Raw genomic sequence first — 22,089 nt, forward strand, 5'->3', positions numbered from 1 at the left:
AAAGAAGAGTGCAATTTATTTATTTATTAAAGTTAATTACAATATAATTTAGTTAGAAAGAATACACTAATTTTAGAAGTATTTTGTTTCGTCCCTAACATTTTAACTTCCAAAACCTAAAACCAACAGGTTTTGTATGTACATTGTACACTAACGCAATGATATAATTTACAACAAGGCCATATTACATATTAACGGATTAACGATTAACGTTAACTTGCGTTAATTCGTCCGAAATGTAACGCATTAACGTTTAACGAAGCTAACAATTTTTTTAACGGATTAACGAATAACGAAGTTAAATTTTTTTATTATATTACTTAACTTTGATTTAATTAAGAGATTCTAAGAATTTATGTCAAATTCTTTGTTAAATTAAAGTTAAGTTATATCTGAGTGCGGCAATTAATCGTGATCCGTGGCTTTGACGTCGTAAATGTCCACCATATTATGCCTATAAATTATTTTATTGATAGTATGTACACGCACTCACCTAAACCACTTTTGTTCACCAGTGTATGCGGCATCCAGCATTTCCAGCGAGCGGGCCACCGCCACCTCAACCTGTTTCAGGCTACGTACTTCGTGGTGGTGACATTCTCCACCGTCGGCTATGGGGACTTCGTGCCAGACATCTGGCCGTCACAGCTGTTCATGGTCATCATGATCGGGGTGGCTCTGGTCGTGCTTCCTACGCAGGTAAACTAACACCATAGAACAAATTGAAGAGTTGCAGAAGGTGACCAAAGAATATGCAATTTAAAGTTTTGTTTTATTTTATTTGACTCTCACTTTTAAACATCCACCAAAACCATCGACGGTTCTTCTGAGCTGAAAATGGCTTCATTTTTTTTTAAATTAGGTATTACCTGGCTCATTGTTCTAAGCAAACTTGAAAACAATATTGTTTGTTGTCCCAACGATATCGTACCCACAACGTCTGGATCAATAGATCAATAGATAAACTTCAGCCAAAAATTCTCAGATACCGGGCAAAAAAATATACCAATAATATCTGTTTAAAACTTTCAAGTTTCAACTACTTTCTGAATCGATCAAATCACATCTACACTACTATTATAAAGAGGAAAGATTTGATTGTTTGTTTGTCTTGAATAGGCTCCGAAACTACTGAACCGATTTGAAAGACTCTTTTACCATTGGAATTCTACATTAATTCTGCTGAACATAGGCTAAATTTTATTTTGGAAAAAAATAGGGTTCCGTAAGATATTTGGGATTTTCGGACGCAAGGTGTAAAAAATCAACTAGAAATGTTACTTTTTCTCGTACGCTGCCTAAACTATAAAAGATAGAACCATAAAATGTTCTAAGTAATTGTAGATCTTTTAAATATCTACAAAAAAGTCCGCGACACATTATACCTATCTATGTTGAGTGAGGCACAATAACCATTTTTTTATTAAAAAATCTTGAAATGTTTTTGGACTACATTTAAATGCCTTTATTTTACTCATGGCATTAATTCTTATCAAAATAAATTATTTCATTACTAAGTACAGTTAATGTAGATAATATTTGGTCTTTGAATGATTAAAATTGGACGTTTGGTTTTAATGTTATGGCGAAAATAAAATATTACGATTTCTGCTGCACGTTGCGAATTGGGCGTCGCGTCGTCAAGGCGCGCTGCGCGGGTGTGCTCGCCCGGGGAGTCCACGTAAATATTAATTATTATTACTTCGATCATGTGAATCGCAGACACAATAGAAATTGCAAAATAGTATAAATAATAGTATCTTCTGTAGGTAAGGATAAAATAATCAAACATAACACTTAAAATATAAAAAAAATACAATAAAAATGTGTATAAGTAATAATTATAATATAGTAGTTACAGGCTAAATAGTGTAAACCATTTTTATGTTCTGCTTAACATAAAGATTGACTAAGAAATAAAGATTGAAAAAAAAATATTTAAAAATCAATGTCCACCCGTGCGAAGCCGCTAGTAAGAATATAAATTATGAAAAGCAGCAGTTGTGCTTCAAATTAAAGACAGAAATAGAAACTGTGCAATGCCACCAATAACTAGGTTATATCCATTAGATAACCTCGGTGACATAATATCTAGATACAAATTACAAACGGTAATTTTAAACTCCTGACGGACAAACGCTCCTAGCGTTTAGCCATCAGGAGTCAAATTTATCGCTTCGGATCCCTGCCTCCTATCGCCTTTTGACAAAGACACGGTAGGTCTTAGAGTGTAGATATAACATTCCTTGCCGGTCATGGTGTGCTCTCAGTAAAGTATATTGTCTTGCTATTATTAAAATAGGAAGTCTGTGAAAATGGATAGGTATTTGTATTTTATGGGTTGGACCCATAAAAAACATGCAGAGGCATAAACACGTAGCGCACACTTTCTCGAAAAAGTACAGCGTTCCCTCAGGCTTTTTCGTAGCGCGAGTATGTATCTAGTTTTCTAGAAACCTATGACCTCTATTTTATTAATTACTCATGTGAGGCATTTTATCAGCATAATGAATATGCATTTAACAAGCAATTTCCATTATTAACATGCACTACACGAAAATCCAGGGTTAAGGCCAACCGTAATCGACTGCAAACGACTTTCGCTAATTAAATACTTCACTTGTTGAATAGCTAACCGTTAATTAAATGCTTGCTAGTAATTGCACTCTATAGTCCAGGAAGTAGGTAGTTATTTAGAATAATTGGATTACGGTTGAATTGTGCTTAAGGAGTCATTTTTATAGTTTATTATTAAATAAAATGTTTGTGTGTTACTCGGATTACCCTCGGGCCACTACAACTTTTTACTTTGAAAGAAACCTCTGAAAATATTTATAAAACATAATATAATAATTGCATCGACCTTGGTTAAAGTTAACCCTGGTTACACCACGTTATCTGTAGCATTAGCACCACAGAGATGACGTTGCATTGGAGACAAGAGGGCCAGTAGTCGGAAGTGCGAACTACTAGGCCGCACTCAAATATACTGCGTGAAATTTTAATGGTTATTTTCCCTTTATTTATTTTATCTTATCGCAAATTATTCTATCTTAGTAGTACAATAGATTTGTGAAGTTTTTTTTATTTGAATCATAAATAAAATTCGGCCGGGTCATAGTCGCTCGCGCTTATCGACATAAAGTGGCCATAGTAGGTACGTCATACAAAATATTTTTTATTTTCAAAAAATAACATGTGCTACTAATAGTATTGGATCCGACCGTAAAATTATGCAGGAATCGTTTTTTTCGATCAAATATATTTTAAAACTAGCTGTTGCCCGCGACTTCGTCCGCGTCAGCAAAATGCGATAAAAAAAGAAAATGAAATATCTACCTTAAAATTGAGTTCCAAAATTTCACCGTAACATACTAACTTACATACATACAGAGCAAGTTAAATAAAAGCTTTTAAAAAGAGACAAATTTTCCCCTTCCTTACCGAAATAGTAAAAACCGGCTAAGTGCGAGTTAGACTCGCCCATGAAGGGTTCCGCAGCAGCAATAAGGTTTATTACTATGAAATTAAAAGGTTTTTGATTTATTTTTATATTTCAGTTGATTTAATGAAAGAAAAGTTAGGGTTTACCATTTACCATTTATATTGACTTATAAAAAACTACCTGCTAGATCTCGTTCAAACCAATTTTCGTTTGTAGTTTTTATAGTAATGTACATCATATATTTTTTTTTTGAATTATCATACTTCTAAAGTAGGGACTACTTTAGAAGTTAGAGGGGGGGACACATTTTACCACTTTGGAAGAGTCTCCCTCGCAAACTATTCAGGTTAGAAAAAAATGATATTAAAAACCTCAATATTATGATTTTTTAAGACCTATACATAGACACCCCACACGCATAGATTAGATGAAAAAAAAGTTTTTTTTTATGTATACGTATGTATGTATAATCTTTAGAACGTATAGAATGGATTAATGTTAGGTTGCCTTGTCAAAAGTAGCCGCAAGTACCTCTAATTAAGTTGAATGTTCATCAGATAAATGCATAATTTGCATGTATATTTTTTTTTCAGTAAATTTTACATCATTTGAAAGAAAATGACGTGAGAAAATAAGGTGTAAATGGTTACCAGCTTTATGTCGGCCGCAACCTAGGGTTGCCAGCCCGTAAACAGACAAAGTTCATCATCAAAATTGAAGCATCGATTTTTTTAATAATTTTGATACCAAATTAAAGTTTTATGCATCTTGTACATGAATATCCATGGTTGCCAGTTGCACGATAGCCGCAAACTGGGGTTGCCATCACTTTTGTATATGACAAATGTTCAGGCCTACAATTATTATGCCTGGCATTATTTGAGGATGTCGAGAACTCGCAAGATTGCTATTTTTATTTAACAGGCGTTTTTATTTTTATGTGTATTGTCCTGTCATTCCTTCTTAATTCTCTTACTTTTCTATTGAATACACGCAAGTTTGTATTACGGGCTCTCATTTTGCTCAATTAGAGGTACTTGCGGCTACTTTTAACAAGGTAACCCAACATTAATCCATTCTATACGTTCTAAGGATTATTTTAAAATATATTTGATCGAAAAAAACGATTCATGCAGAATTTTACGGTCGGATCTTAGGATATAAAGGTAAATCGTTCTGCTGCGGGAAAACAAACACTACAATGTCACGTTGTATTTAAATAATATAATGATAATTACCTAACTTTTAAATAATGAAGAGTTTGACATAATACTTAGAAGCTTAATTTAAACTCTCCATCAAATGATAGTTAAGTAATCATGAAATGTCTCTGAGTGTGGCTATTAGTCACAAACATAATAATATGTGCCAACAAACTTTTCAGTTCGAGCAACTGGCATTCACATGGATGGAGCGGCAGAAACTCGGTGGCTCATACTCTTCCCACCGCGCTCAGTCGGAGAAACATGTGGTGGTCTGCTCCACCACCCTCCACGCTGATACCATCATGGACTTCCTCAATGAGTTCTACGCTCATCCACTCCTCCAGGACTATTATGTGGTCCTACTGTCGCCGATGGAACTGGACACCACGATGAGAATGATTTTACAGGTTGGTAGATTTTACAAGTCCGAAAAAATCTTTTTCTAGTTCCACATATCACAAATTCAGGAAATCATACCCTAATTTTATTCAAATAAGCTTTCTACTCGTATTTTTAATAACTCCTATCAAGGTACCAATATGGGCACAGCGAGTGATCTACATCCAGGGTTCGTGTCTGAAAGACTCCGACCTCATCCGCGCCCGCATGAATGAAGCTGAGGCCTGCTTCATACTCGCAGCCAGGAACTACGCCGATAAGACTGCCGCTGATGAGCATACTATACTCAGGCAAGTTTTCTCGTATCTCTATATTCTTATAACACACCAACCGTGACTGTACACCGCTGGCAGTTTTGTGTGGTTTGTGTAATAGTGGCTCACTTACAACGCATGGTTTAACAACGCATTCAGAATGCTGTTGGGCCTTCCCCGCTACTGCAGCGCTTCGGGGATGTTTGCTGAGACACGCGTGGATTGTTTCTACGCCACTATGCGCAAACGATGCGCGTCTTTAGTGCGAAGAGTGAGGGGGAGGTACCAACAGCATTCTTGCTATGATATAGCCAGTCGACTCGATTGCCCAATTGTGCGTCACTGCTGTGCCATATCTAACGGTATGGAGCAGAGGTGATGCACAATGTAGTCAAAATAGGTATTATTATTTATTAAAACTTATAAAGATAATTTTACTAACATATTTTATAAGCCTTTACTAACAAATGAGTCTATGTAACTTGATTTAATAAACTATTTCTATTTCTATAGCAGCCGCTACAAGCAAGCAACAAGCCAATAATAACAAAACGTGGAAAAAAAGCAAAGGAATCGCGAGATGCCATACTATAGTAGATGAGATACATAGCTCCTTTTTTCACAATTTTACAATTTTTTTCCAGATCCTGGGCAGTAAAGGATTTTGCGCCAAACGTGCCGCAATATGTCCAGATCTTCAGACCGGAGAACAAACTGCATGTGAAGTTTGCTGAGTTCGTGGTGTGTGAGGACGAATTCAAGTACGCGTTACTGGCTAACAACTGCACCTGCCCTGGCGCTTCCACCCTGGTGACGCTGTTGCTGCATACTAGTCGAGGACAGTAAGTATCGCTATTTGGAAATTATTAGTTGAACTATCATTGTACCAATGAAATGAAGCTATGTAAAAGATTGACTGCCTTCCATTTGCCGAATACTTGCGGGGGGCGGTCCAAATTGAAAATAAAAATTTGATTTAAAGTCTATGAGCAGTAAACATAATATAATATAAAAAATATTAAAATAACGTTTGACATGTTGTTTTTCAGGGAAGGCCAGCAGTCTGCGGAAGAATGGCATCGGCTATACGGCAAATGTTCAGGCAACGAAATATACCACATCGTTTTGGGAGACAGTCGCTTCTTTGGCGAATACGAAGGAAAAAGCTTCACATATGCCAGCTTTCATTCGCATCGAAAGTGCGTTACCATAATTATTAATGTTACTAAATAATCAGAAACGAAACCTAATTGTATGTCTATTTCTGATAACAATACAGAAAAGACCCAACCTAGAATATTTTTTTCAGAAGTCCTCAATTAATATTATGAATTTAGTCTTTTAATGTTGAATGAATTTTCAGATACGGTGTCGCTTTGGTGGGCGTCCGACCCGCAGAACTACCGGAGTTCTACGAAGACACGATACTCCTCAACCCCGGACCAAGACACATTATGAAAAGCAGCGACACATGCTATTATATGAGCATCACGAAGGAGGAAAACTCCGCGTTCGTTGTTTCAGATCGGCAAGACAAAACCATACCCAAAGACCAAACCGCATGTAGCCTACTATCGGGCGAGAAGAAACAAGACGCGGAGGATGGTTCCAGACAGCAGAAAAAACCAGACGGTAGTAATGTGGCTAACTACGACCTCCCTCAAGTGATACTGCAGGCCCCATCGAGTACCACCCCCAACGCATCGCCCTCACACAATCAAGCTAATACAGTATCATCCGCTAATTTATCTGTCGTTGGCTGTGAGTGTCACAGTTAGATACTCTCACGTGGACCGGATACGATCAACCTTCACGGATCGTTCATTCGGTCTACTTATTTCTGTAGTCGCTTAGCTGCTCAATGTCCCCAAAACTCACTTTCGTCATTGCAATGTAGCGAGGGAATTGGCAGTACGGACAGAGAGCAGCTCTTCTTAGTGGAGTTCGTGAGTAAGTCCGACCACATGAGCCGTGGCCCAGGATATTTCACTTTGGTCTGAATTTAATATGATACAAGAGACCGATTTCATTAATTTGGCAAATCGCTAGAAGAGGCTTCGAGAAGTCTGCATGCGCAGTTAAAACTTTTTTAATAGTGCGTTCGCTAACTTTTTATTATGTAATCGTGACCTCACAACTTTTATTTATTTGGCAATTTAAAAGTTCATATTATATTAAGATTTATCATTTTTTCTTTAAAACAAAATTAAAGCATTGATGATTGTGCCTTAGTCGCCACGGCATGGACAACATTCATTAAATCGATCATTAAACCACAGCGCTAAATATACTTCAATAACATCATTGGCATTCATTACCATTTATATATTTTTTAAATTTAATAAGACTGATTAAAAAAATATCTTAAGCCCAATTACTTTAAATGAAAGATAAAAGGCCCAAAGATAAAAAAATTAGGCAAACAGATTCGTGCGAAAAGTTTACCACCTGATCTGTTTCGTAGCGAATCTGGATAAAAAGAAATGTATTTAGGGGATATAGAATTTAAAATATATTACGCTGACGTAAACTTTGAAATTCGCGTCAGCGTAATAATAAACACTTTTGACGAATTTGACCTTGACTGCTTTAGCTCAGGCTTAAACGGGACTTAAAAGCGGCTGTAACAAATTCGTGAAAAGGACCTCTCGTAGTGTTTTTAGCTTGAGTAGCTTGGTATCGATGATCGATTTGATTTGCAGACTCATCAGCATCGGACTCGCGAACTTGCCTCAGAGAATCACCCGCGACCGACAGTGCCACCGACAGTCATTTGCTTTTACCACGTCCCGACTCCAATTTCTTGAGTCCCGACTCGCTGAGCGTGCGACGTGGTGAGAGAACTTTCTTCATACATTACATCCAGAGTGATACCATCGACCACTACGAATAATAAACAGCGACCATGCTTTTAGAGGCTTTAAACTAAGCCGTAAAAGCGAATTAAGACGAGTTTGTTAATTCTTTAAGCTAATTTTAAACAGACAAACATTCTTCTTGAGTGTTAAAAAATTTCAAATTGGTAATAAAGGTTTTACCATTTCTCGCAAACGCATAAATGCATCTGCTGTTTTTGGTCGGTTTTTGTGTAAGATTTTGTAGTTGCCTTCTTTTTCGCTGTATTTTTTATCTCGTAATAAATTTTTCACTCTTTTCTCTTATTACCCTTTCTCGTATAATATTATTTTTATTAATCAACTTACTACTGTTTATCTTTTTGTACTATAATTCTTAGTTTCATCTATGTAGTAAGCGCTACCTTCATACATTCTTCTTTTGAAAACTGAATGTTTGCGAATAATGAAAATCGCAAGGGGGTAAAACACTGAAAACTTTAAGGATTCCTTTGGATAAAAATTTGATTATCCATCAAGAAACTTTGTCTAGAGCAAAAAAATTACTTTTCCAGGAAGTCGACGTCCATCCATATTGCCCGTGCCGGACATGGTGACCAGTAGTCTGAACATAGCCTCGGACAACCAGGAGGAGGAAGGCGAGGCAGACGAGAGCGAGGATGAGCTCGATGATGATGTGCCCTGGAGGTCTCCCTCTGAGAAGATAGCGTAAGCGCCAGTTACACCCGCGCCCGCGACCATGCACGCACGCTCTTTATTTTTACCACTTTTTTATACTTTACAAACTTCAATTTGTCTTCACCGATACTGTTTTCGTTGTGACATGGATTCATTTCACAACGAGAGGCTTCGTTGAGTGTATTAGCAAAATTGAACACTACACATTTTAATTTTCCTTCTCATCATCCATATAATGATTTTGCTAATATATTCGTTCGGCGACAATAGGCTCATTGAGACGGGGCTCTATTGTCGGCCACGCAATTTTTTATTATTTTAGCCTGTATTATATTGTGTAGACAGCAGTGTGGATTGCGGCCGCTGCATGCACTCTGCACAATTTGCGCCATTCTAATCTCTTGTAAGTTATTCGTTTCGCTGATAAAGTAGAACTTAGCAGACACATAACGCCTAGTTAACTAGGACATAAACATCCAATAAATGCTAAAGAATTAGCTCATGATAACCAAATATCAGACATAATCAAATTAATTTCGAAACAATCAGTCATTCGCTGTAAAATTAAATAGAACATTTTGCTTCGAAGTCATTGCTGAAATGCATGCGCTAATCAAATCATATATAATCATATATTCGAAGGAATAAACAGTAAAATTGGATATAATGTTTACAGTAATTATACATTTTAGTAAAGTACACAATATAAAGATACATACATAAAATATCATTGAAATACTAAATTCATTAAATGACCTTGAATTCCTAGTTGAGTTAGAGCATGTCACCCCATAGGCACAGATCAGATAGGTAAATGTGCATTGTGTTGTAACCCCTACCACTTTAACGTAACGGCAGTGACGACGCGACCACAAGTTCCTTTTCGTCAATGGATAGCGACGCCCGGTCAGTTTGGCGCAACGATTTCCATAGGTGAGTGTCCTTCTGTTTTACACCCAGCTAGCATGGCCACCATAGAAAGGGAAGCGTAGACGTGGGAACGAAAATCTGTCATTTTGTCCACATATTCTGCTATTTCTTCGCATTTCTACGGTGGTCACGCTAAGCCTGCAGGAGCAATATATTGGGGCATATATTAAATTTTACCGGGTTATTTAAACACACCATCTAAAGCGCCAAATGTACCAACTCCAAAACTCGGGACTGCGTTTGCGTTAATCAGGAGTATCTTAAAAGCTAACGCACTGTAGAGTCTTAATTCGACATTAAATACGTTCCAAATGAAATTATAAATTGCAAATTTAAATTGGAGCACTTTGATGTCGGTTTAATTTATCCCTGGGTAACCAAAATAAAAAAAAACCTAAACCGAGACGGGTAACTTTATGTTCTCCTAAGCATGAATTTTGCTAATGAATGTTAGTTAGTGAGCGCACTCGATGTACCTACACATTAGAGTTGTTCGCATTGAATGTTCCCCCAGATTCCGAATTAGATTTTCTCTTTTGCATTGTAAGTATTCAATAGTTCAATCTTTTCCTCGATATTAAGCTTTGCTTTAAGCCGTTTATGTTGTCAAAGTTATGTCTTACATGGATTATACGTTGAGTATTTTTCAGGATTGTCAAAGGGTTTCCCCCTGTCTCACCCTTCATTGGAGTGAGCCCAACTTTGTGTTATCTGCTCAAAGAGAAGAAGCCATTATGTTGCTTGCAACTAGCACAGGTATGTGAGCACTGCGCTTATAGAAACGCTAAAGAGTACCAATGGCAGAACAAGACCATAATTCTAGCGGCGGATTACGCCTCGAACGGCATTTACAACTTTATAATACCGCTGCGAGCTCACTTCAGGTGCAAAACGTCTTTGAATCCGATAATACTGTTGCTGGAAAGGAGACCAGACATTGCTTTCTTGGATTCAATATCATATTTCCCACTGGTGTACTGGATGATGGGTAGCATTGACAGGTAAGTGATGCTCTGCAGTATGCAACCAGCCGAAAGTTTTTATGTTTGGTATGGACAATGTTTAACAAATTTAGATGAAAACTATGCGAATTTTAGGGCAGCCCCTAAGCCGTCAATAATATTGCAATATACGTGATATTGGGCAATAAAATTGATCGTCTTGGCCGTCTAGGGGCCCGCTTACAAGATACTCGTATTTCAACTTGTAATAGCGCAGTTATATAAACTTCCCGATATTTAAACTAACATCTTGTATTTTCAGTTTGGACGATCTCCTACGAGCTGGAATAACGTTAGCCGAAAACGTTGTTGTTGTGAACAAAGAACTATCAAACTCAGCTGAGGAAGACAGCCTGTCTGACTGTAACACTATCGTCGCCGTACAGACTATGTTCAAGTAAAATATAAATTATACAATATCTTACTAGATAATAATATATGCGACAGTGCATGCACTGCGATGCGAATTTAGTTTTAAGCTTGCGATATTTCCTGTAGCTGTGCGTTGTTTCTGTTTTGGTGTACAAATTTTGAGGGCGGTTGAATGTTTCAGGTTTTTCCCATCGATCAAATCCATAACGGAACTGTCTCAGTCATCTAACATGAGGTTCATGCAATTCCGAGCTCATGATAAATATGCATTGCATTTGTCCAAAATGGAAAAGGTGAGTAAGCTGTACAAAGATCAACAACACCAATGAAACCTTTGGTAACAGGAGATTTGCATCCGGAGCCATATCCGTCCAGGAGCCTGATTCATAATGCGTAGAGTCAAATTACGCAATGTAAATCAGACCCTGGATCTAGTTTCTAATGCGTAATTCGAATTGGATTCGAAAACATCGCGGTGAGACAGCTAATTAACACTTAGGTACCTCACTAAGCGTTGACCAAAAACTTACCGGATCCAAGTCGAACTCGAATTATGAATCACAAGTCACCATGCAGAGTCCGCAAATCATGGACGCAATGGAAAACAACACATTTTTTTCTGTTGAATTATTTTCTTATTCTTTTTTTTTTCAGAGGGAGAAAGAGCGTGGATCACATATCTCGTACATGTTCAGGCTGCCGTTCGCAGCGGGCTCTGTATTCTCCGCCTCGATGCTCGACACGCTACTCTACCAGGCCTTCGTCAAGGACTACGTTATAACATTCGTTAGGCTATTGCTAGGCGTAGACCAGGCACCAGGTTCTGGCTTCTTGACCTCTGTAAGTTGGAACGCATCATGTCAACTGTCAGCGAATTCTATCATCTCACCCACTATCATTTCATACCACGCGCTGTGCGAAATGCATTGCGAATTTGCGAAGTTTTTGCCCATCAGTGACTTCTTAATAATGTGAGTTGGTCCTAACAGATGAAAATAACGAAGGAGGATATGTGGATTCGCACGTACGGTCGGCTGTACCAGAAGCTTTGCTCGACGACGTGCGAAATCCCAATCGGCATATATCGCATCCAGGACACGAGCCTGGTCGATCCGTCGCACCACGTGAGTATGCCGGCACCGACTCCGACCAGTCGGTTTTGGTCGCGTCTCACGGGATTGCGAACATCGCGCGCCTCGGTGAGTAGGACTCCATACTAACCACCCCTTAAATACAGTCCTTCGCTCTATCTCTTTTTCGTTTTATCTATCCATCCCTATCGTCTTTGGACTGTATTTCGGGTTTTTATTATATCATTTTTATTCGCGTTCTACGCAACCACATTTTGCGCTAAACATGCATTCAGACAGCACTTGTGACGTGTCTGTATTAGTTCTCTGCATTTGTCTTGTACAACTCAATCTCACGTATATTTATTTTTATTGAGGACACGAGCTTAATTTTTATAATAGCGTACCGCTGTAGACAGACATATTGATTATGCTTTTGCGTTAATATTTGTTGTCCTATCGTGGAACCGATCGGTAGATAGGCGAGTAGGGGAGGCTCGAGCCTACTAAGGTAACCAAACCGATGATCGCAGTCCCGGCACGGTACGACGTAGTCAGTGTGATGCATGTCCTAGCGACGGAACGGAGAGTACGGACGTACATTACCATAACATACGAGAGCATGGCCGGAGGGAGTCCAGTTCCAGCATGACTGTTAGATCCTTTCCTCTCCTTCCGCTTGCTTGCTAGTGCTGATATGACGGGGGAGGGTACTAGTGTGGTAGTGGCAGAAAGTGACAGGGCAGTTGCAGCAGGGCGAAGCGAGCGGGGAGGCGGGGGAGCGGAGCGGGACGACGACGGGCTGTCTGACCGGCTGTACCAGGGAGCGGACGCCCGCGGTAAGACCCCACCCCTTCTAACATCGTCGGCGATTAACACCCCCATCTTTCCCCTATACAAGGTCAAAAGACATCGTTAAGCTACGACTGTAACAGAAAAAATAAAGTCCATATACATTAGCTCTGTATGACTCACTATTACAAAATAGATGGAATAATACAAATATTCTACTAACGGTGCAAATAAATAGGGCAACTTCTATTCGAAATGTAGATGACCACTGAAATGCCTTAGGTACACCAGCAACATATGACACTGTTCTGATATCTTGAACATAATATCTGAAAAATAATTTCAAGAAATAGGGATCTAGCTTACATGAAAAGCGTGTAAAAATAAAAATATTATATCCCGTTTTAATACTCGTGTTACTCGCCGATGAATGTTATCCAAATAATCGGTCTTAAGGAACAAATACGTAAATTTACTGACTCTCCTCAGAAAAGTGACGCTATTATAAACGTATACCTAACAAACCCTTTTAAAGAACTCTGCAGATACCACAAGAAAATAACTGCAAAGTATCAAATGCTCACTTTTACTCGCTAATCCATAGAAATCGATACGAAGAAAAGGTATTTAAAAACTGGTAAATGTAAAATATGTAATACAATATTACGCAAAAGGTAATATAGAGCTTTAGTTTGGCCTAGTTTAGTAGAATTGTGTGCGCAAATGCACTTAGTACAATAGACAAAGTAGCTTAAACTTGAACTTGTAGAAGAGACATGTGGCTTATTATCATTTGCAGATCTAAGAGCGTTTTCACATCACACGACACCGATATCGGTCGGCGATAGTCGGTACTGACTACGATTTATCGTCACCTTTTAAATATTACATAATAAAGAAATATCTACAATTTGTATGGCACTGAATACAATTTTTGGAACTAGCGGCGATATTTTGATGCAATTATATTTGTAACGCTAAAGTGCATTTCTTAATGGCACGTAGTGTCTAAAACTCGCTATAAGCGCTTTCTTATCGCTTTTATGTATTAGATATAAATAATTTATACGCAATATAATTAATAATTATATATCCAATCTGCCTATATCGCACCAATAATAATGCCAACAAATTAAAATTAGGTCCTTAGTCCTTACTCCTTACATAATATGAAATTAGCGTTTTGTTGTACGAACCACTTTGATCTCAAATATTCTTTGGTTAAGAATTCCAAATTCAAATTTATATATTCATATTTTATTTGGTACATTTGAGTTTCCAAAACAGTCATTCATTTGTTTTCTTCTTGATTATTTTTTCATTGGAGTCGTGCATATAACATATCGCCAATGATGAAAAATTCAAAGCCGATATGTTACTAGCGCGTTGTGAAGATTCAAATACGGCCCAATTGGGCCGTCTGTTGTTTAGTTTGCATCGAGCGCAGTCACGAACGTGCCGCGTCTTGTCTTACCTAAATAAATTGAAAATGACGTCGTGCACGTTTCGAAAATGTACCAATTATGACTCAAAAGCAAACAAAACTCATGGAATCTCTTACCACATGTCTTGATTGCAAAAAATACCTCGATTATTTACATTTTCAATTATTTTTTCGAACAATCTGGAAAAATCGAATTTTCGTCAGGCGAAGAAAGAGACAGCGATACGATTCGACGTTTAAAAATAGAACTGTCTCTTTTATGTAAATGGTTTTTTGTATCTTTTGTTTTCACTTATCTGTAAAATTTGTCAATGTTTGCAATTTTGAATTTGAAAATTGTTCGGAAAAGATTTAAGCCGGAAAATAGTATGGACGTAACAGATCTGTATAAGTAGAATATCATTGCATATCGCACAATGGAAAAATTTAAATATCGCTATTTACGAATATGAGTATCGCAGAAGAAAACACGGTTTTGGTTCCAACGTTTTCGTTCTGGAAATTTCGACCTTCAGAACAAGCCCCGTGGACGACCCGAGACCAAAATGAATAATAAAGAATTAAAGGCTATTGTGGAAGCGGATCCATCGCAAACCACTTCAGAGTTAGCAGCAGGCTTCGGTGCTAAAGTGTGTGTTAGTAGTTAGTCAAGTGATAAAACTGCTTTAATCCACTTGAAGCAAATTGGGAAGATAAAAAAACTTGAAAGATGAGTACCTCATGAATTGAGTGAAGCAAACCAGAAAACACGCGTCGACTGCTGCATTACATTGCTCAACCGACACAATAATGAAGGGATTTTAAATCGGATCATTATTTGTGATGAAAAATTGATCCTTTACGATAATCGGAAGCATTCGTTGCAATGGCTGTCCCCTGGAGAATCAGCCAAAATTGACTCAGAAAAGGATACTTGTAAGTGTTTTGTGGACTAGTGCCGATGTCGTTCACTACAGCTTTCTAAAATCTGGCCAAACGGTTACGGCAGATATATATTATCAGCAACTGCAAACTATGATGGAAGAACTGAAGCTGCTAAACAACCAAGGCTGGTCAATCGCTCTAGGCCACTGCTTCTTCAGGACAACGCTAGACCACACACTGCACAACAGACGGTCGCAAAACTGGTGGAGCTGCAATTGGAACGTCTGCAACATTCACCGTACTCCCCGGACCTTGCTCCGACAGATTATCATTTTTTTCGGAATTTGGATAACTTCCTACAAGGAAAAAATTCAACTCTGATGTGGCAGTCCAAACCGCATTCAAAGAATTTATTGACTCTCGTCCCTCCGTTTTTTTAGTAAAGGGATCAACAAACTACCCTTAAGATGGCAAAAATGCATCAATAACAATGGTACATACTTTGATTAATTAAATATAATAAATATTATACAAAAAAAAATCGACTTTATATTCCTCCTATACAAAACGCCAATTTTATATAATATGTGAGGACCTAATAGTAGGTATGTTTGATTAATCTTTTTCATATTATATCGATTTGATTAATATGATCTCGATATCGTATCGCATGATAGGAAAACGCTCTTAGGTGGCTTCTTTATTCTCAAATCCGTAAATTGAAAAAAAAAATGTTAGTCTGTTAGAAGTTTTGGTTTCAAAATTTCAGTAACTAGGTATGTCACGTGATTTTATTTCAAAATCAGTTACTTTTATTTTGTTTCATAATTTCTTAATATTTTGTAAAATTTGTCTACTCCTATAATTATAAATTGGCCCTTTTCAGAGAAATACTAAGAAAATAATTATGTGTTTAAATATCAACTAAGATGGACAATTTCATTTTACATATTATTTTGTTTGAATACAACATATTATATATCATAAAGTTAATATTCTTATACCCACATCAATTGGCATATAAAATTTAAATAAATTTAAAAATAAATACATTATAAAAGTCACATGTCTCGTTCAAAAAACACGGAATCATAATACATTCATGGGCATGCCACGTAATCATAAAGGATTTAAATCACTTTGGAACACCTTTTCACTATAGCTTGAGAGATAAGCTTTAGAATATTTGCTACATGACTATTTTTCAACAGTATTCGACGAGTTCCGCTGACGAAGCAAGGGATAACCATAGACAACAGATAGAAAGGGCGGAAATAGCCAACCTTGTAAGGTCTAGAATGGAATCGTTGAATCTGACAGGCGTAGACTATGATGATGTGAGCGAGAAACGAAGTAGCCTGTCCTACGTCATTATAAACCCGAGCTGCGACTTGAATCTACAGGAAGGTGACATTATGTGAGTATATAGTGCTTTCTGACTAGAAGAGATAAAAAATTAATTACTAATAAGTCAACCTTTTTATTAATATATGCGCCACATAGCTCATGTGCTATCCATTCTTGCGAACAAAGAAGGTGGCAACATTCGAAGACCGTACATGTCTCATTAGGGCAGCACTCGAGAACTCAGGTTTATAACGCTTTTAAATAATGATTGATGCTAAAACAAATATAATAAACAAGCAAAAACATAATCGTTGTTCCTAGGTCATTACAGTATTGACAATAACATCGTAACGTTACAGATATCTGGTGCGGCCGTCACCGTTCTCAGCGCAGAAGACGTTCGAGCGTCACAACAGCCGGAGGAAGTCCAACATCAGCTTCGTGTCGGGGGCTCTGATACAGGCAGCGTGCGGCAGCCGGCGGGGCTCCGCCCTGGGGGGCCTGACCAGCCTGACACCCCGACCCCCACCCCTCACCAACACCAAGGCCAACTCCCTTTCCCTGCCCGACAGCCCGACCGTCACAGACTTCCGTGGCAGATCGAACTCCCTGCGAGTCGTCGACGACATTCTCCTTCACCGCTCCAATTCCTTGAGACAGGGGCTAGGAGCCGTCCCCAACGCGCGGCGACGCAAGAGCAGCTTGGAGGAGATAGGCATATCCCACTTCAACAGCCTCCTGCTGCACCAACAGCAGCAGCAGCAGCAGAACGCGAACGCTATCAAGATCGCCCTGAACTCGAGCATCGGACTCGAGGTGACGCCACCCGACGAGGGGCCTTCCGACCGGCTAGGGGCCCCGCTGACTGGGTACCAGGACGTGGCGGGGGCTCTGCCCTCCACCAGCAGCGCCACCAACCTGCAGGCGCCCTCCCCGGACCCCTCCCACCTGCAGGGCACCATCGTATGATACCACCTGATGTGGGGACGCCGACACAGTTCCGTGGTCCGGAATCGGTTCAACTGAATTGGACACTTTCGTCGTCTCTACCGCACCTCTAGCTATTGTTTTGTGTATCTCTACCGGAAACTTCTGACTTAGTGGAGTGGGACACTGATGTGTAAGAGCTGTGTATTATGCGGGATCAATTAGATATACGTAGACGGATTAATGTTGTTTTAAGGCTGTACATACAGGCTTCGTTTATTCCTATCTAGCCTATAAGACTATATCTCGAATGACTATATTAATGTTATTTATATTTACATATTATATTTACTATTGTTCACGTATACCTGTACATGTCTCATTCGGTATTGTATATTCGACTATTACGTGTAAGGATCGCGTTTCATTCATTGGATAGATTTTAGTTTACAATAGATATCGGGTTACTAATAAGCGACATACGAATTTGAATTTAATTCACGGTTATCATTAGATTTGTTGTTGTCTAACGCATTGTATCTGATTCAGTGGTAAATAAATATTCTGCAATCACAGCAGTGTGTTGTTATTACGAGTCCAGGGCATTATTCATTTTTATATAAATTACGAAGAAACTTTTCCCCAACCTAATATTATATCAAATCTCGTCAAAAGATGTGAGAAGAATATGTTTTGACAAACGATTAAAACATGGTAAGCCTTAGTTAATAGTTTCCAAATAAAGCCCAGTATACCGGCAATTGCTCAAAGCGCCATGAATTCGACGAATATTGTACTAGTGTGCCACTGGTCTTGGCCACTGGTGAGACGAATTAAAATCTCACGTTCCACTTGACGTTAAAAACGATCAAAACGCTCAAACGCTTTCCGCCCGGAGGTGAGAAAAATATATTTTTCTCACCTCCACCAAAAACGTCATGTAATTGTTGACCTCGGCTCCGCCGCCGCCAACCATTACATGTGATCTGAGACATTCCTTATTTTCCTGCCCTGGGTGGGTAATGTACTATTTTATTCATAATACTAGCTGTTTCCCGCGACTTCGTCCGCGTGGACTTCAGTTTATAGCGCGCGATGTCAACAAAATTGGTGTCAAAAGCTTTTATAAAAAAAACCCTGGTACCCCTTAAATCAATACAGCTGTGTAGTGTGCACACAATAAGTACTTTATTTTTTATATTAAACTTTATATTTTATGCCAAATTTCAAAGCATATTTAGCCCCCCAATTACACAACTTTACCCATAAACTATTTATCATTGATAGGTTTAGCCCCAATTTCACCAACGTCTGTTAGTGTTAACAGCTTGTTAAAATGTCCTGTCTTCTCTTTCATTCATATGAAAAACGAAACAGCTAACGTGATACTAATTCGATCATTAACTTTAACAGTCGTTGGTGAAATTTGGTCTTAAGGTTACGTCACTGCCTGCACAGATAAAGTATTGAGTTATTTAATACCGTAGAATAGATATAACAATCGAAAAAAATCGAGACTTAAATGTAAGATGATACCACCTCTTATAGAAAGACTTTTGAGCAAGCGTCAGCGCGATGTAGAAGACGCACGGCGCCATCTATTATGAATTTTTTGAACAAATTTACGACCCTTACAACCCTTTTTTCCAGTAAAAAAGTAGCCTATGTCCTTTCTCACGCTTTAGACTATCTGTATACAAAATTTCATTACAATCGGTTCGGTAGTTTTGGCGTTTGGCGTGAAAGCGAGACTGACAGACAGACAGAGATACTTTCGCATTTATAATATTAGTATAGATTATGTGCACACTGCACAGCTGTTTTTGGGTATTTTGATTGCCGCGCTACACCGGAATGGCAGCGGCGAGGCGAGCACTTTCAGCGCTGCCATTCCGGTGTAGCGCGGCCCTAAGAGGGGTACCACTTACCAGGGTTTTAAAAAGTTTTTAAATTTGACACAAATTTTGTTGACACCGCGCGCTATAAACTAAAGTCCACGCGGACGAAGTCGCGGGCAACAGCTAGTATATATATAATATTATTATAATATTATTAAACATCATATTCTAACGTATTAAAAACTATAAACAAAAACATACTAACTAATAAGTATGATTAGTTCTATGTTACAATAAAGTAAAAAATAAAACGCCATCTGTTGAATCGTATTAGAACTAAAATGTTCATTCCATCGATATATTTCTGGATTTTTTATAATATTATACATAAAATATGTTTAAGATTTTTGAAATTTTATTTTAATACACATCCAAGACCCAGGAAAATTGAAAACTTTTTGTTCCGCCTGCGGGACTCGAACCCAGGACCCCCGGGATGAGCGCTGGCCACGCGCAATGCGAAAATCATTTTCATCGAAATTTTCATGGAAATAAGATATTTTCCCACATCAAAATGTAGCCTATGTCCTTTCTCAGACTCTAGAATAACTGTATACAAAATTTCATTGCAATCGGTTCAGTAGTTTTGGCGTGAAAGCAAGACAGACAGACAGACAGACAGACAGAGATACTTTCGCATTTATAATATTAGTATGGATTATAATATTATTAAACATCATATTCTAACGTATTAAAAACTATAAACAAAAATATACTAACTAATAAGTATGATTAGTTCTATGTTACAATAAAGTAAAAAATAAAACGCCATCTGTTGAATCGTATTAGAACTAAAATGTTCATTCCATTGATATATTTCTGAATTTTTTATAATATTATACTTACATAAAATATGTTTAAGATTTTTGAAATTTTATTTTAATACACATCCAAGACCCAGAAAAATTGAAAACTTTTTGTTCCGCCTGCGGGACTCGAACCCAGGACCCCCGGGATTAGCGCTGGCCACGCGCAATGCGAATTCATTTTCATCGAAATTTTCATGGAAATAAGATATTTTCCCACATCAAAATGTAGCCTATGTCCTTTCTCAGACTCTAGAATAACTGTATACAAAATTTCATTGCAATCGGTTCAGTAGTTTTGGCGTGAAAGCAAGACAGACAGACAGACAGACAGACAGACAGACAGACAGAGATACTTTCGCATTTATAATATTAGTATGGATTGCGAAATAACACTGACGAAATCACTCCGAGTGTCATATTGAAAAATACAAATAAATCATAAAAATATATTTATTTGGGAGTTAAAATAGTAATATTATTCATCATAATAGTATGTCAAAATAATAATATAAACATATTCACAAGTATGACACATAACAACTAAGCACAAAAATATAGACACAAAAAACATTCAGAAATTCATTAATATTAGGACATTTGGTTGATAATAATAAAATATGCTACTAAAGTCTAAACTAAGTAATGTTAAAGTGATTAATTAAAATGTCAATATTATAGATTCTAAATTCTAATGGAGTGTCTAAATAATAAAAATATAACATACATAGTATAAAGTATTATATACAGGTTGCCATTAGGAGAGCCCATTTAACCAAAAAAATAAGGTGTTTTTTTTTGCACCCTGTATAATATAAAATTGTTGTCATACCAAATTTATTTTTGAGTATTATTTTGTATATGAGTTAACATTTTTAAATTAGCATTCTCTCTCAATAATCATTCAAAACCTGTTCAAAACAGAACAAAAAAATTACTTAAGTGACCTTACACTACTTCTAATAATACGTGAAAATAATATATTTTTATGGCATATTACGACAGGAAAACCTCGGAAAATATTATTGCTTGATTACAAACTACCCTATAAATTCAGAGCCTTCAGCCAACATACACAACAAAGAGTTACGTAACTCGTTTACCGATGCTTTGGCCTTTTGATGATTTTAAACGTTATCGTCTAGGGATGATAAACTTGGCTGAAGGTTCAGAATAATATCTCACAAGTGTGATGCAGTCGCGATGAGGTAAAATGCAACCATCCATCCATCTGCCTATGAACCAGGTCGCTAAGACGTGGTTCATAGGCAGATGGCGGACCGTTATTAAGTTGGTGTCTATCTGATGATATTCATCATCGTGATCTGGTGATTGGGCTTGACCATCAGAGTTATTGTACTACCGAAGAAATTGATTACTATAGTTTGTGCGTTATATGATGATATGGGTGACAGATCGTATATTCCTTGCTACGCATTTTTTTACAAGAAAACAAAAATAAAACGAAATGTAATAAATTATATTCCATCCACAAATACAAATGTTTCCTATAATTGTAAATGAATAAAAATGAAAAGTTGCTAAATGCTAACTTATTAATATAAAATTATAAATATTAACTGTGAAATAGGAGTATAAAATTATTGTTACTAAAATATTTGAAAAATAGCAGATGCATGAAACGGAACCTATGCCGATAGAGATTGACACTGTTGAATCGAAATCAAATCGATAAAAAATTTTTATGGCCGCGATTTTAGATGGCCGCTTGCCATTTAAAATCGCCGGCGCCACTCTGAAACGTCAGTACGAAATCGATAATTTCGATTGCAATTCCTTTA

General features: G+C 37.6%; 1 protein-coding gene across 15 annotated transcripts in view; it reads left to right on the forward strand.

Moving 5' to 3' along the window:
• LOC121739358 (potassium channel subfamily T member 2) overlaps nucleotides 1-18,152 on the forward strand; it is a 168,525-nt gene extending 150,373 nt beyond the window's left edge. For 6 of the 15 annotated variants that reach the window (XM_042131769.1, XM_042131781.1, XM_042131779.1 and 3 more), the window contains 17 exons: nucleotides 516-699; nucleotides 4,830-5,057; nucleotides 5,182-5,339; nucleotides 5,948-6,145; nucleotides 6,353-6,502; nucleotides 6,667-7,064; nucleotides 8,006-8,137; nucleotides 8,713-8,866; nucleotides 9,695-9,769; nucleotides 10,417-10,767; nucleotides 11,030-11,164; nucleotides 11,321-11,432; nucleotides 11,794-11,979; nucleotides 12,129-12,338; nucleotides 12,962-13,048; nucleotides 16,521-16,726; nucleotides 17,016-18,152. In XM_042131769.1, coding sequence (XP_041987703.1) covers nucleotides 516-699; nucleotides 4,830-5,057; nucleotides 5,182-5,339; nucleotides 5,948-6,145; nucleotides 6,353-6,502; nucleotides 6,667-7,064; nucleotides 8,006-8,137; nucleotides 8,713-8,866; nucleotides 9,695-9,769; nucleotides 10,417-10,767; nucleotides 11,030-11,164; nucleotides 11,321-11,432; nucleotides 11,794-11,979; nucleotides 12,129-12,338; nucleotides 12,962-13,048; nucleotides 16,521-16,726; nucleotides 17,016-17,625 — 3,574 coding nt within the window. In that variant the 3' untranslated portion in view covers nucleotides 17,626-18,152. The remainder of the gene's footprint in view (nucleotides 1-515; nucleotides 700-4,829; nucleotides 5,058-5,181; nucleotides 5,340-5,947; nucleotides 6,146-6,352; nucleotides 6,503-6,666; nucleotides 7,065-8,005; nucleotides 8,138-8,712; nucleotides 8,867-9,694; nucleotides 9,770-10,416; nucleotides 10,768-11,029; nucleotides 11,165-11,320; nucleotides 11,433-11,793; nucleotides 11,980-12,128; nucleotides 12,339-12,961; nucleotides 13,049-16,520; nucleotides 16,727-17,015) is intronic. The other 9 variants (XM_042131782.1, XM_042131785.1, XM_042131770.1 and 6 more) reach the window with 8 other exon arrangements.
• The last annotated feature ends 3,937 nt before the right edge of the window (nucleotides 18,153-22,089 follow it).

The sequence above is a fragment of the Aricia agestis genome, chromosome Z (assembly GCF_905147365.1).
Source record: "Aricia agestis chromosome Z, ilAriAges1.1, whole genome shotgun sequence".
Taxonomy (NCBI): Eukaryota; Metazoa; Arthropoda; class Insecta; order Lepidoptera; family Lycaenidae; genus Aricia; species Aricia agestis.